The sequence below is a fragment of the Glandiceps talaboti genome, chromosome 5 (genome assembly GCF_964340395.1).
Source record: "Glandiceps talaboti chromosome 5, keGlaTala1.1, whole genome shotgun sequence".
NCBI lineage: Eukaryota > Metazoa > Hemichordata > Enteropneusta > Spengelidae > Glandiceps > Glandiceps talaboti.
In genome coordinates, this window is record NC_135553.1 from 19,398,900 (window position 1) to 19,411,940 (window position 13,041).

At 37.0% G+C, this 13,041-nt stretch overlaps 1 protein-coding gene across 1 annotated transcript in view; it reads right to left on the reverse strand.

Annotated features, from left to right (window-relative positions):
* The window catches only part of LOC144435455 (uncharacterized), an 84,395-nt gene that overhangs the window by 48,321 nt on the left and 23,033 nt on the right, over positions 1 to 13,041 (reverse strand). The window contains exons 27-34 of the mRNA XM_078124049.1: positions 11,253 to 11,312; positions 11,058 to 11,128; positions 9,299 to 9,409; positions 4,797 to 4,922; positions 3,856 to 4,215; positions 1,990 to 2,103; positions 1,002 to 1,115; positions 345 to 458 (exon numbers count right to left, since the gene is read on the reverse strand). Of these exons, the coding sequence (XP_077980175.1) occupies positions 345 to 458; positions 1,002 to 1,115; positions 1,990 to 2,103; positions 3,856 to 4,215; positions 4,797 to 4,922; positions 9,299 to 9,409; positions 11,058 to 11,128; positions 11,253 to 11,312 (1,070 nt within the window). The remainder of the gene's footprint in view (positions 1 to 344; positions 459 to 1,001; positions 1,116 to 1,989; positions 2,104 to 3,855; positions 4,216 to 4,796; positions 4,923 to 9,298; positions 9,410 to 11,057; positions 11,129 to 11,252; positions 11,313 to 13,041) is intronic.

Below are 13,041 nucleotides of genomic sequence, written 5' to 3' on the forward strand. Positions count from 1 at the left end.
CTCCCTCTCTGAATTACCGACAGTTACTGAATGAAAACTTTGATTCAGTACTTGACGAGCATAGGGCCAATCTACAGTGCGTGTATTACTTAGTTCTGTTTTTCCAACTTGTTCGTTATAACAAGGTTACAGTATTTTTTACTTGCAGTGTCAACTCTCTCTCTCTCTCTCTCTCTCTCTCTCTCTTTCTCTCTCTCCCTCCCTCCCCCCTCTCTCTCTCTCTCCCTCCCCCCTCTCTCTCTCTCTCTCTCTCTCTCTCTCTCTCTCTCTCTCTCTCTCTCTCTCTCTCTCTCTCTCTCTCTCTCTCTCTCTCTCTCTCTCTCTCTCGTGAGAAAGACACTTACTTATTGCACAGTCGACACCTGCGTAGCCAGCAGCACACGTACACGTGTAAGAATTGACAAGGTCTGTACACGTAGCACCATTCAGGCACGGCATACTTGCACATTCATCAATATCTGAATATGGAATAGAGTTAACAAAGGAGTCAAATAATATACTAGTAGCATGGGGTAGTTTTTAAGGAAAAAAATGAAATCCAGATAAATGAATAGACAGTTAGATATTAAATAGACATACATACATACATACATACATACATACATACGTACATACGTACATACGTACATACGTACATACATACATACGTACATACGTACATACATACATACATACATACATACATACGTACATACGTACATACGTAAATACATACATACGTACATACATACATACATACATACATACATACATACGTACATACATACATACATACATACATACATACATACATACATACGTACATACGTACATACATACATACATACATACATACGTACATACGTACATACATACATACATACATACATACATACATACATACATACATACATACATACATACATACATACATACATACATACATACATACATACATACATATGCATGCATGCACGCAGGGAGGCAGACAGATGGATAGATATAGATAACATTTAACTTACTGATTTCACAATTGTTACCGGTATATCCATCGACACAAGTACATACATATTGGTTGATACCATCTACACATGTTCCAGCATTCAAGCAAGGCTGACTGAGACATTCGTCGATATCTATGGTTAAGAACAGATAAGGTAACATTACAACATATGGTATAGATGTTAACGCAATATTTGCAAGGTTTTTTCCATTCATTTCATAGGAATGAAGGCCCGCTTTTAAAATTTTGACAAAATGGATAATACATGCACACGAAGAACCACAGGACAATGTGACTCAAATTATCGCTTGCCATCAAAGATAAATTTTGAAATATTGAACGAACAAAATGACAGTTAATATACTAGTATATGCTGATGTTAATAGACGCAGTAAATATATAATAATATTAAAAACAGGAGTAATTAATGTTTGTTGATATACAACGTTACCAAGTTACTTCTTTCGAAGCTTCGGCAACGTCACAGCGCCAACTCGTGACTAGCTGTAATAATCGTAAGAAAGGCAACAATCACGTTGACACTTACTATACTACTATTTAGACATAGATATCAACGAACCCCCCCCCCCCCAGAGAAAAATAAAAAAAAATAAAGAGAAAATAAGAAAATTATTTAACGTAACACAGAATGATAGTATAAGAAGCAAAACATTTCATCTCTGTCTCTGTCTCTGTCTGTCTCTGTCTGTCTGTCTGTCTGTCTCTGTTTCTCTCTCTCTCTCTGCATCTTCTTTTTTTCTAATAAATTGATTACTTAATAGCTTAGTGTAATCAAATAGGGTTTGAATCAAAAAACGTTTATATCATATAAAGCCACTTAGATGGATGACCAGGTCTCTAAGTCGTTGTCAAGGCGACAACCCACAATCCTACTTGTGCAGTGTTCCGTGTGTCAAGTGTATAATCAGCTTTGAAATATTTCTGAAAACAGAGAAAAGTGTGATGGTATCAGAGAAAAGTGTGATGGTATGGCACACGTAACCTACTAATTTCACAGTTCACGCCTGCAAAGCCCGCAGTACAAAAACACTGGTAGGACTGCATCGCATCCGCACACACTCCTCCATTGAGACAGGGAGAATCCCAGCAATCGTCGCCATCTACAAGAAACAACATAAACATTGTCTAAAGAAAGTGAAACTAAAGTGTCATTAAGTGACACTAGAGCATGCATTAGGGCTTAATTAGAGTGCCTATCGTCTGTATGAGTAGCAGTAATTCAGAACAAAAACAACACGCAGGGAACAAAATGAAACAATAAACATAGAATCTGGTCCTGAGATTGAAATTTTCACTATTTCGGTCTGGAATTAGTTCGTTTACTCTTTCGTCCGTGTCTGAGATTTCAGGTAGCATTTTCACAGACATTACTTACAAGTCCGTGAGCAAATCTTGTTTGACAATATTACATGTTTAACTGATCTTCGAAAGTTAGCATCTGAGACCAGACTTCATAGGTGGAATTAGTTACCTAATTTTCTGTACAGTAGTTTAAGAATTACCCTTGATATCATACAGTAAAAAAATTGCAGGATTTAATCGAAAATGTTAGAGTTTGACTCTTTACACCATGTTTGAAAGCAATTGTTTTTGTTTTGAATTTAACTTTAAAATCGCAACTGAAACATTTGAAAAAAAATGTTTTGTGAGATGACATAACTTTACTCGTAATATGTCGTACACCCTGAATAGTATTGAATCAGCTGTGGGTGAACGTATATTTTGAAGCTGTATATATGACAATGAATCAAAACAATATGATTTTTCGGTCAGCATATAAAATCAGCGCCCTCAACGGTGACCACCATTTCAAACGGATCAGAGCGATTACCGATTAAACATCCACCATGTCTAATTATTGGTATTTCAACAACTTTTAGTGAATAGATTATTGTGGTTGTCTGATCGAAAACCGATACTACAGTTACAAACTAGTACAGTTTTAAAATGGCGACAGATTCAAAACCAAGATTATATTTGTCACTACACCCCCTACGGATAATATTGACCACTAATTAACAGATACAATGGTTTTCTCCTAAGTAATTGACTAATTTTTATTAAAGATATCTTAAAGTTGGCCAATTGATAAAAAAAAAACCCCACTGTCCCAGTTGCAGCTACTACAGCAATAGATACATACAATAAATAATTCGTGTAATTGTAATTTGATTGTTTTGTATTGAAATGCAACGATTAGCTGAGATAGAAGAGCTATAGAGTGACGTAATCGTGAAAGTCATCCGGTGATGAAGTCTTCCAATACCGTAACGGTTCTTTCTCTCGACCCTTTGACACGTTATAGTCAAGAATTAGTGACGTGTATGTTGTGCTAGGAGTTAATTATGTAGGGGGAGTTACTCATATCGTGTTATGTGATGGGAGTTATCTTGGGGGAGTTACTCCTGTGTTTTGTGCTAGGAGTTATCTCGATGGTGGTGGTGGTGGTGGGAGTTAGTCTTCGCAATTTTTCTGTACAGGCATTTTTTGAGCTTTGGGACTATGTGACAGTCTGAGTGTGTTCCAGGCTTTCACCCTCTCTAGTACAGTGAAGGTGCAACTCTTTCCTATTCACTGGCAGTCTCAGTAATGTGTATTCGTCCCTAACTGCTAGCAAGTCAGTATTGAACTTACAGAACCCCCAAATTCTTTCCCCGGAGCATTCACGTCACGTGACACGACTATCACGGTACTGAAGCGGCCCAATTACATGTATGCACATTCTCCGAAAGTTTGATTGGGATAGGTACGATACATTATGATGATTTGAACCTTGACCTCCATGATTCTGAAGCTCTTCTATCAAATTTATAGATCCCATAACTCCACTATTACGCATAACATGTGCCTACCTGCAACATAGTCGATTTGGAATCCCGTCTTTACGATATTACGATCAGTAGTAAACAGAAACCATACGTTAGGTCCTTGAAGTGTGAACGGTTCGAGAGCCTGAGAATTCTGATCAGTTAGATTTCCTTCGAACTGTCCGCTTTTCGCGTTGAAGTCAGCAATATATCCTACGCCATATTCAAGGACATCTTTGTTTAATTCAGTATCAAAATAATTGATATTAAAGGTTATTTCTGTAGCACCGTGTACTCTGATATGATAGACACAATACTGCCTGTTTTCGTAATAGTCTGGATAGTTCTGGGACTGGAATGATCCCGATGGTTCCGAGAAGACTCCACCACACGTCGTCTGGGCACCTGTAAATATATGAGAAGTTACAAGCAAGTGTAATTTGCATATCTGAATGACGTACACATTTTAGAGGTATTAACAAATGCATTGCCCTGATAGATATTTTCATTTTATCATTGCATTTTACTCTGCATTGTCCACACCTGTCCATGACTGCTATAAATATTACTTCAAACCATGACAACATGACGATGAAATGTGTAAACAACAACAAAAACAACAACAACAACAACAACAATAATAATAACAATAACAGCATTAGGTTCAACAATAACAATAATTTCGTCACTACTACTGCAACGAGACGGCCGACCGCAAAGCATTCTCGATTAATAGTAACTGAAGTTCACTAAATCAACTCTAACTAGACAGTAGACTCTATACGTCGTGTCATTTCGCCCTCACCGGCCTATAGGAGAGTGGTGCAATTGGCCGATGTGTGAGGGCGTACCTTCTTATAGACTACTCTAGACGTTCATTGTGACCCTTGTTTTCAATTTTTAAAAAAACATCTGTAACTTATTACTTTCCCGTTTGAATTTGGAAGCAGTAAAAATGTCACTTCTTTAAATGTGTTCGTTCTTACCCGTTCTCACGTCACAGGCTTCACCTTCCCAGTCTGTTGTTGAGCAAACACAGGTGTAATAATTCGCACCAAGTCCATCTACGCAGTCTCCATTTACACACTGAGTTGCAGAAGTGCTGTCGCAAACTGTTGAACAAAATGTAAACATAATGTTGGTATTTACATATGCACCGGTTTTCATAGAATTATAGGGTTTCCTTGATCAGTTTAGCAATTATCAATTAGAAGTTGAGTTCATTTTGCTTGTAAAATGCACTTAAAATGTTCTACTTACTGGACAGTTCTAAGTCACTATCACCTATTGGCTGATTGCCTCCTGTCAATCAATCAAACAGAATTCACAATTTACCATTCAATCATTTCGTCGGTTTACTCCACCTTCGCCATCTAATCATTTAAATATTACTCTGGTAATTGAGCCTTCGGTTTACTAAGATAGACACAAACTAAAATTATTATCGCAACATGTTGATACAACAGTGATAAGCTATTGAATGGACGTTGGTTTAATTATAGTCTCAGTAGGGAGGTGTCTCTGAAAGCCAGTTAAAGGAGAGTTTTGTGAACTTGCAGTGCTGTTTTGGGACTTCCAATATCTACACTATGTTGATCACAGGGTGATTAGAATCGCACAACAGAGGAAGTGCTATCATCCACTTGTGTAATCTACCACATTGAAGAACTACAGATTTAGTTTGCGTCTATCTTTAAGCTTAGTAAACCGACGGCTCGCGCGATTATCAGAGTCGTATCGAAGTTCTAAAACCGATTTAGAATTCTGTTGATAATCATTTTTTTTGCACGTCACGCTAATGAAGTAAAGCATGTATGATGTAGATTGCAGTATTTCATGTACTGCTAATTAAAAATTGCCTCTAACTAAGACAACGAATTAAAAAGTTTGGACTATTCTTTTTAGTCAGTTCGTGTCATATACATTGGATATAAGAAAACAACTTGAAACGTAGCGTTCTTAATGCACATTATATGTTGAAAAAGCCCGGGGAGAGAGTAATCCTCTATCGCATCATAATGCTAGTCAGCAAGACTTTGTTTTTATTTGAGCTTTTTATAAAATTAGTAGAAACATTGTCATTGAAGAAACAGTGATAAAGTAAACAGAACGCAGGCACCAAAAGATAGTATGAAAAGTTGTTGTTATGGAGTGCAATTATGGTAGTCGAGGAGGTTCTTTATCGGTACATGACCCTTTTTTTATAAAAGTGAGTTATCCAAACATTTTGATTGACAGGTGAATTGAATGTTCAAGAGTTGGAAAACAGTACTTTTTGAGCCAAAATGTAACTGGTACCTTGATAATGCAAAAACAAACCATCTAGATGTACTTCTTTCATCGCCACCGGAACCAGCTTTCAGGCACAGAATTACTCGTAAATTTGCATTACATCTGAAAACCACAGTCTTGTTTTAGTTACCTTTTGAGGGTTTGTATCATATTCCCCAACAGTGAAACCTCTCGCCCCCACAAACACCCGCCCTCTAGTGTCGTCTTCATTATTACCTTCGTTTCACTGGTCTACGTGGACCCGGGCGTCATTTGTTAAGGGTCAATAGTTTTTAACAACTTACACAATGACCAGTCTTGTGAGTTATTGTATGATTAATACCTGCCAAAAGGCTACTGTATCTAACACACCGTTCTTCCATGGACATTTCTTTAACGAGCCACCACCCCCCGTATTTGTATTAGCTATTACTTGTAGAGTCCAACGTACAGAAAGTACATCAATTTTGCTTATTATGACATATATACTATACGTGATAGGCAGAATACAGACCTACGAAGTTTAATTTTGTGTAGTAGAATATATCAAATCATGCAGTACAAGGGCGTGGCAGCATCATGCCACTACACGCCCCACTTGATATTTAGGCCATGCCACTAAGTACAAGTTACAACTTTGTACGAAAGTGTTCGATTTTTTAATGACGATTTGTAAGCCGAAGAAAGCTTGCCACGTCACGCGCCCTCTCTCGCATTATGCTTGAAAATTTATGTAAGTGTAAAGAATTCGACCTAAAACATTTTTTGACGAGATCATAAACCATTTCGTCAGACGCTTAGTTACGGTGTTTAATTCGGATGTCTACATTTGATTATCTTTTCCGTTGATATACACATACTGGGTCACACTGTCTTCGTAATAAACTGACACAACTTCGACCCGTATACAAATTGCAGAATTCATCGCTTACTACTTATACACTTGCACAGCCTTCTAACTGATCAGTCATCTGCTATTTAGTATAGCCTCGAGCTCCTCTACGTGGATAGGTAGACGATTATGTAGATTCAATATTTCTGCTAAATGATTAGTTTTGGTCACTATATAGCATGGACTTTTACATGTTGATAGAGAAGACTTTGATGTCATTTGAGCTAGAAATCTTTTTTTTAAAGAAGATATAGCGTATATCAAATATGCTCCAATCAACATCATCGCTACAGACAAGCATGGAAGGTTTGACAAACTACTTTCTTTGACGCTCGCGCCATCAGTTATGTTCATTATAGTATAGTTCAATTAATAGACCTAGTCTCCGTGTTATATAACCTATACATTTCCTAAGCTTTAAATAGTACTTTGTTCACGACCATCAGTTGTCGTGCGATATAGTTCTATATATGTTGCAGGCCGGACGCAAATTCATGTGCTACCATATTGAGAAAGTTGTAACAGTTTTGGATTTTGTTTCGATTTTCGGTTTGTTTTAACTTAAACTTAAAGGTATGTGAACTTCTCCAGTACTATAGTTCTACTATTCATGGCGGTCTAACTAGTCTGTGAGAAGAGTTATGGATGTTACACTCATTTACTATAGATACACCTACTTAGTTGGTTGACCATCTTAATTTGCGGTCAGCGTCTTTTGTGTTATCGAAGAGTATTTTCCGTTTTATGCATGCTATTAATAAAATTATCACTTTTAGATCTTTTCACATTTACGGTTATAATAACGAAGTATATTATTTCTTTGGTTATTCTAGAGTTCTTATATGAAATTCAGTGTACATATTTTGATGTGGGAGGAAAATGGGTGCGGTGGAACGTGTAGTTGTGCGGGTGGCATATCTCTAACTTGTCATGTGGGTAGCATGTGACCAGAGGGCCTCTTTACTCAACACCAACGCACACATCTAGAAACCAAAATGCATGACTTCGACTGACTTCCAAATTAAAGAGACTAACTAGTTGTGTGCGGTTCTATTTTTTTCTGACGCTATTACAATTCTGACAGACATCTTCTCTACAATATTGTTGAAACCATGGTAACTAAGCAGTAAATCTAAACCTGATGCAAACTTGGACGCCAAATTCACACTTTTAAAGTGAATGAGGAAGCGCCACAGTCGATGATTTTGAACAAAGGGACATTGCTTTTTTTTTTGTTAGAAGGTCGCCAAGACAAAGAATCGAAAATGGTCTTTTACACAGATCAGAGGTGAAAATACCTGCAATATGTCAAAGTACATGTACCTGTAGTATACTGCATTCTTAAACCACACAAGGTTAAATTTACTAGTTTAAGTCTTATCATTTGATTCTCGTGATGGGGTTACTCATACAAGAAAATCGATTCAATGTTCTGTATCTGATATCGAGGGAGTCACATTTTAGATCATAGATACATTAATTTTTATGTTCTGTGCGGTTTCTTTTACGCCCTGAAGGCCAGGTCAAGACTGTTAATCCGCACAAAGAGCACTGGCAATCAGTTGAAAGAATAATGGAGACATCATTGACTCTAACCTTGCCATTAGGGTGGTCATACACAGAAGTTTACCTCGTACTACTTTAGTGATAATATGATAGAGAAAGAATCATGTTCATTGTATTATTCTTTTTTCCAGCTTTGTACCTTGTTAACCAAGGATTCACCTAAAACAGGTTAATTATGCATAGATTTATGAAGGCCATGGTTGAGTAAACTTGGGGTGTTGGCCACTGACTAGAACCACCTCGACAAGAAAGTCACCAAGGGAAGGGATTCCAAAAAGTATAGCGCTGATATATTAATACAAAGAAGTAAGATGTGTGCAGACATGTAGAATAGAACAACAGAAGAAAATGAAATTTTTATGTAAAAAAGAATGTTTTAGAAAGAGAAAAGAAAACATCTTATTAACGTTATGCTTTCGTCATGTATCGCCAGATCTTTCATCTGGATGTTATGGAAAATCAAACTCAAATACTTGATTGCCTGGGGTTAAGAAACTATGCAAATATAGGCCAAATACATGACTGTACTGCGATGAAAACAGTCTTTACCCACTTTAAGAGTAGCTAAGCTATCCAAACATTTGTAAAGTGGGATGTTCGAGCGCATCTTGTCGGCTTTTGGTATCTTGGTATTGACAAATATCTACTGGCTGTAAACCATATCACCCTATTAATCTCGAATACATATGGATATACACGTCCTTCGCTCCCCCAAAAAGTTCAAAATAACATCAGAAATACAAATGAAAGTGTTTTTACCTCCTTGAGCACGACTTTCGGCAGCGAAAAGTGCCAACAAACAGAAGAGATGCAGGATGTATATGTTGAGCGAGCCCATTGTGTCTGCCTGGTTGGTCGAATGCAATGAAGCTAAAAAGTATTTCACTTTAAAAGAAGGCTTGTTAGTTTGGCCTATGGTAATGCATCATTGGTGAATACCTGGTGTCACTTGTGTTTTCAGTGTGAGGGCAGTTAGTATAATCTATTTGGGGACTTCTTTTGCTGCTGCGCGATGAACCGTACAGATAAAGTGCACAAAAAATAAGGACAAGCACAGGAATTTAATGTCTGCCTATTGTGTCTTCGAATTCCTGTGTGTGCAAAGCTAAAGCCCTTTTGAAATAATAAGGACAGTGTTTCTTTGTACGTGTCAGGGTCACCAGTGCATTCATATAATTTGGTGGTAAATTTTTCAACATACGCCTGGGGAATTCGACAAGTTGTTGTAGAGGGTTGATAAAATCTTGGTTCATCTGCTACATGGAATCTTTTTTTTTGTGTGTGTTTAATTGTTGCAATAACATTTCATTGTGAGCCTTTAGAAATATATGAAATGCCACACTGATAAAGTTGAATTGAATCAATTTTCTTATACGTAGCACCAGATAAGAAAGTGGCCAATGTGACACTAATTTCTTAATTAACTGTAGATTTCCCCACACTGTGGCTGATGACTGAAACAGTTCAGTACATGCTAGGAAGACGCGAGTGAGATTTTGTTTACAGTATTTTTTTATTTTAATTTCAGATATTAAATAATAGTATACAAATTGTAATCAGTTAATGCTGTGGTATAAAATCAGCGTAAATATGATGAGATTGTCATCTATTCAAACTCATTTCCGGTTCCATGATGCATTGTGCTATCGAGTGCTATATTTGAGCCCAGGAGCATTTGTTATATTTCAAGCGATTACAGCAAATCTGAAAAAAACAGTAACTTTTTTTTTGCAGTCAGTTAAGCATTCTTCTGAATACGACAGCAATGCATGTTGGTCGGTTGGTTGGCTGGTTTAGATTAAACTATTCAATAGATAGGGTGAGGGTGACCGGTGAGGGTGGGTGGGTTCGCAATGCATCATGGAACAAGAAGTAGTGTTTGGCTATCCTAACTATACACACAAAATAATACCACATTATTGAACATATATTATTAAGACAATCAGGTGACCGTGTGAAAGAGACACACAGCTATTACACAGATAAGTATTTATAACATACTTGGACTCGGTATTAACTTAATGCTTTAGTATTCAGTCTGAAAAACCGGCATCGCTGGAAAGAATACATTGCTAGCAATAGTGACAAATCAAATGAAACCTACATTTAACAATTTTTCATTATATTACAAAACAATGACCGTATTTGTAACCAAGTTTCTTGTATATAATAATATCTACGTATGATATATTGTCTACTTCGATAACAACAAGAAATTTACCACCACCAAGAAAACTTATTTATGTACGTAAATACCTACAACTGCCGACATCAGACAGTGGACGAACGGAACCTGTTACAAACAGGGAAGGAACTGAATTCGATTAATAACACTTGGCACATCATGTTGGAAGTACAGGAACTTGTATTACATTCCATCATTTGATATGAACAGTTAATTTTAGGGCCACTTTACATAATAGTTCACTTCACAAACACATTTCTAGTTCCCCTAGCATTTCGATCATGTACATGTAAGGAGGCCATAAAACTGTTCTTATTAAACCATGGTGTGTACTTTCCTTGTTTGTACCAGGTTCTGTTTGTGCACGGTCTGATGTCGGCAGTTGTAACTCGTCTACTGTGTGACTGCATATAGGTATTTGTAATTAATCAGGATGCGGGTGCATTATTGCCGACGGAGAGTTACACTTTGACTACACGCGGGTAGTACGTAGGAAGAGAGCCACAACCCACTGACATCGTTTCCTACAGTTCAATTTTCCTGGGAGCAAGACTTTGTTCATAGCGAGTCCATTGGTCTCTTCCCATTCTGTTAAAAAGAACAAAAACACATGTACGTCCAGAGTTAAGAATGATGTGCGAAATGACATAAAGTGCACCATTATATATCCAACGGTCATTCACATACATGTCAGTGCTGCAAACGTAATCAACGGGAACAATTCGTGAACAAGATTGTATTTTTTTCGTTTTTCTTTTAATACCATTCATAAATAACTATAAATATTTTCATATGTATTTACACAAACGATTCTCAACATTGAGGCATACGAATGAGATATAAAGTCTGTTAGGAGGTGATTATTAAGTACATGTATTTTATCGTAGACCCTGGAGGGTCTATGGTTTTATGTATGTATGTATGTATGTATGTATGTATGTATGTATGTATGTATGTATGTATGTATGTATGTATGTATGTATGTATGTATGTGTGTGTGTGTGTGTGTGTGTGTCTGTGTGTGTCTGTGTGTGTCTGTGTGTGTGTGTTGTATACGTGCGTGGTCATGGACATGCATACAGTTGTAAAACATTATTATCACCGAAGCTATTTTCTTTTGTAAGTGACACGTTTCGTTGATTTTCATTATATCGTAGTTCTCCTTGAACTTCCAGCTTCATCACGACATGACCGCCGTAGCAAAGGAGACTTCAATGATAGCGTTAAATGGGGCTAACCTTAAATTTGATCAGTGTGTACTTTTAACTAAATAGATCAATGCATGTGTGTATGTATGTATGTATGTATGTATGTATGTATGTATGTATGTATGTATGTATGTATGTATGTATGCCTGCCATCAGCATTCTTACGGTTGGATGCTTTTAATGGACATTCGGCATTTATTTTGTCACCTAATATTCTATAGAAGAATAATACACTAATTGTCTAGGATTCTTACTGTCAGTATAAGTAGCTATAAAGATTGTCAATAAGTCATGGACATTAAAGAGTGCAACAAGACAAGAAGTGGAAGGTTAGAACGATTGATACATTATGTAGAGGAGGGGTCACGGGGTTAAACATAATGTTGTTAGGGAGTGTTGATATGACACGTCATAAATATGAAAAAAATAAGTGTTTATATATAATCGGTGTTTGGTATATCACTTGCATCACAATTTGTGTACGTGTTTTTGATTTTAGAGTAGTAACGTTCAAAACATTTTTATTCGGTAGCTTTTAAACACTGCCACTAGGTCTTCTGATGATGTACTTAACAGCAAGGTGTCGCGGGTACATTCCAAGCCCCAGGGGATACAACACCTACACCTCCAAGGCCAGTGGACACCTGTTGCTGTTTTAACAAGATTTGACAAAAACGAAAGTTTGTGCTGACCACGCAACATATCTTCACGTGATGAAAATGCGTTAGGGGTGAAATCAGACAATTTGGGGGGTACTTTTATCAGGAGTACTCTATTTGGTGCGAGACAATGGCTGTTGAGAGGTATATTGTGATGCTTGCTTGATTGCACACGGAGATTTTAGGTCAACAGAATTTATAAGTTTGACATAGTCAAGGTAATGTCCACAAACTCAAAAGACCGCAACCTATATTACTTTCAACAAAAGTATATCAAACGATAATCTACCATAAAAGATTTATGTACCTTGAGTTATCAACAACTTGGTTAATTTATGCAAATATTTGAGGAAAGACATTCCGTATGTGACCTAAGTTCATATCAATCAAATGGACAAATGAAAACGCGATTTTTTTTAAAGATATGTAACTCATCGCCTAGGCAAAGTG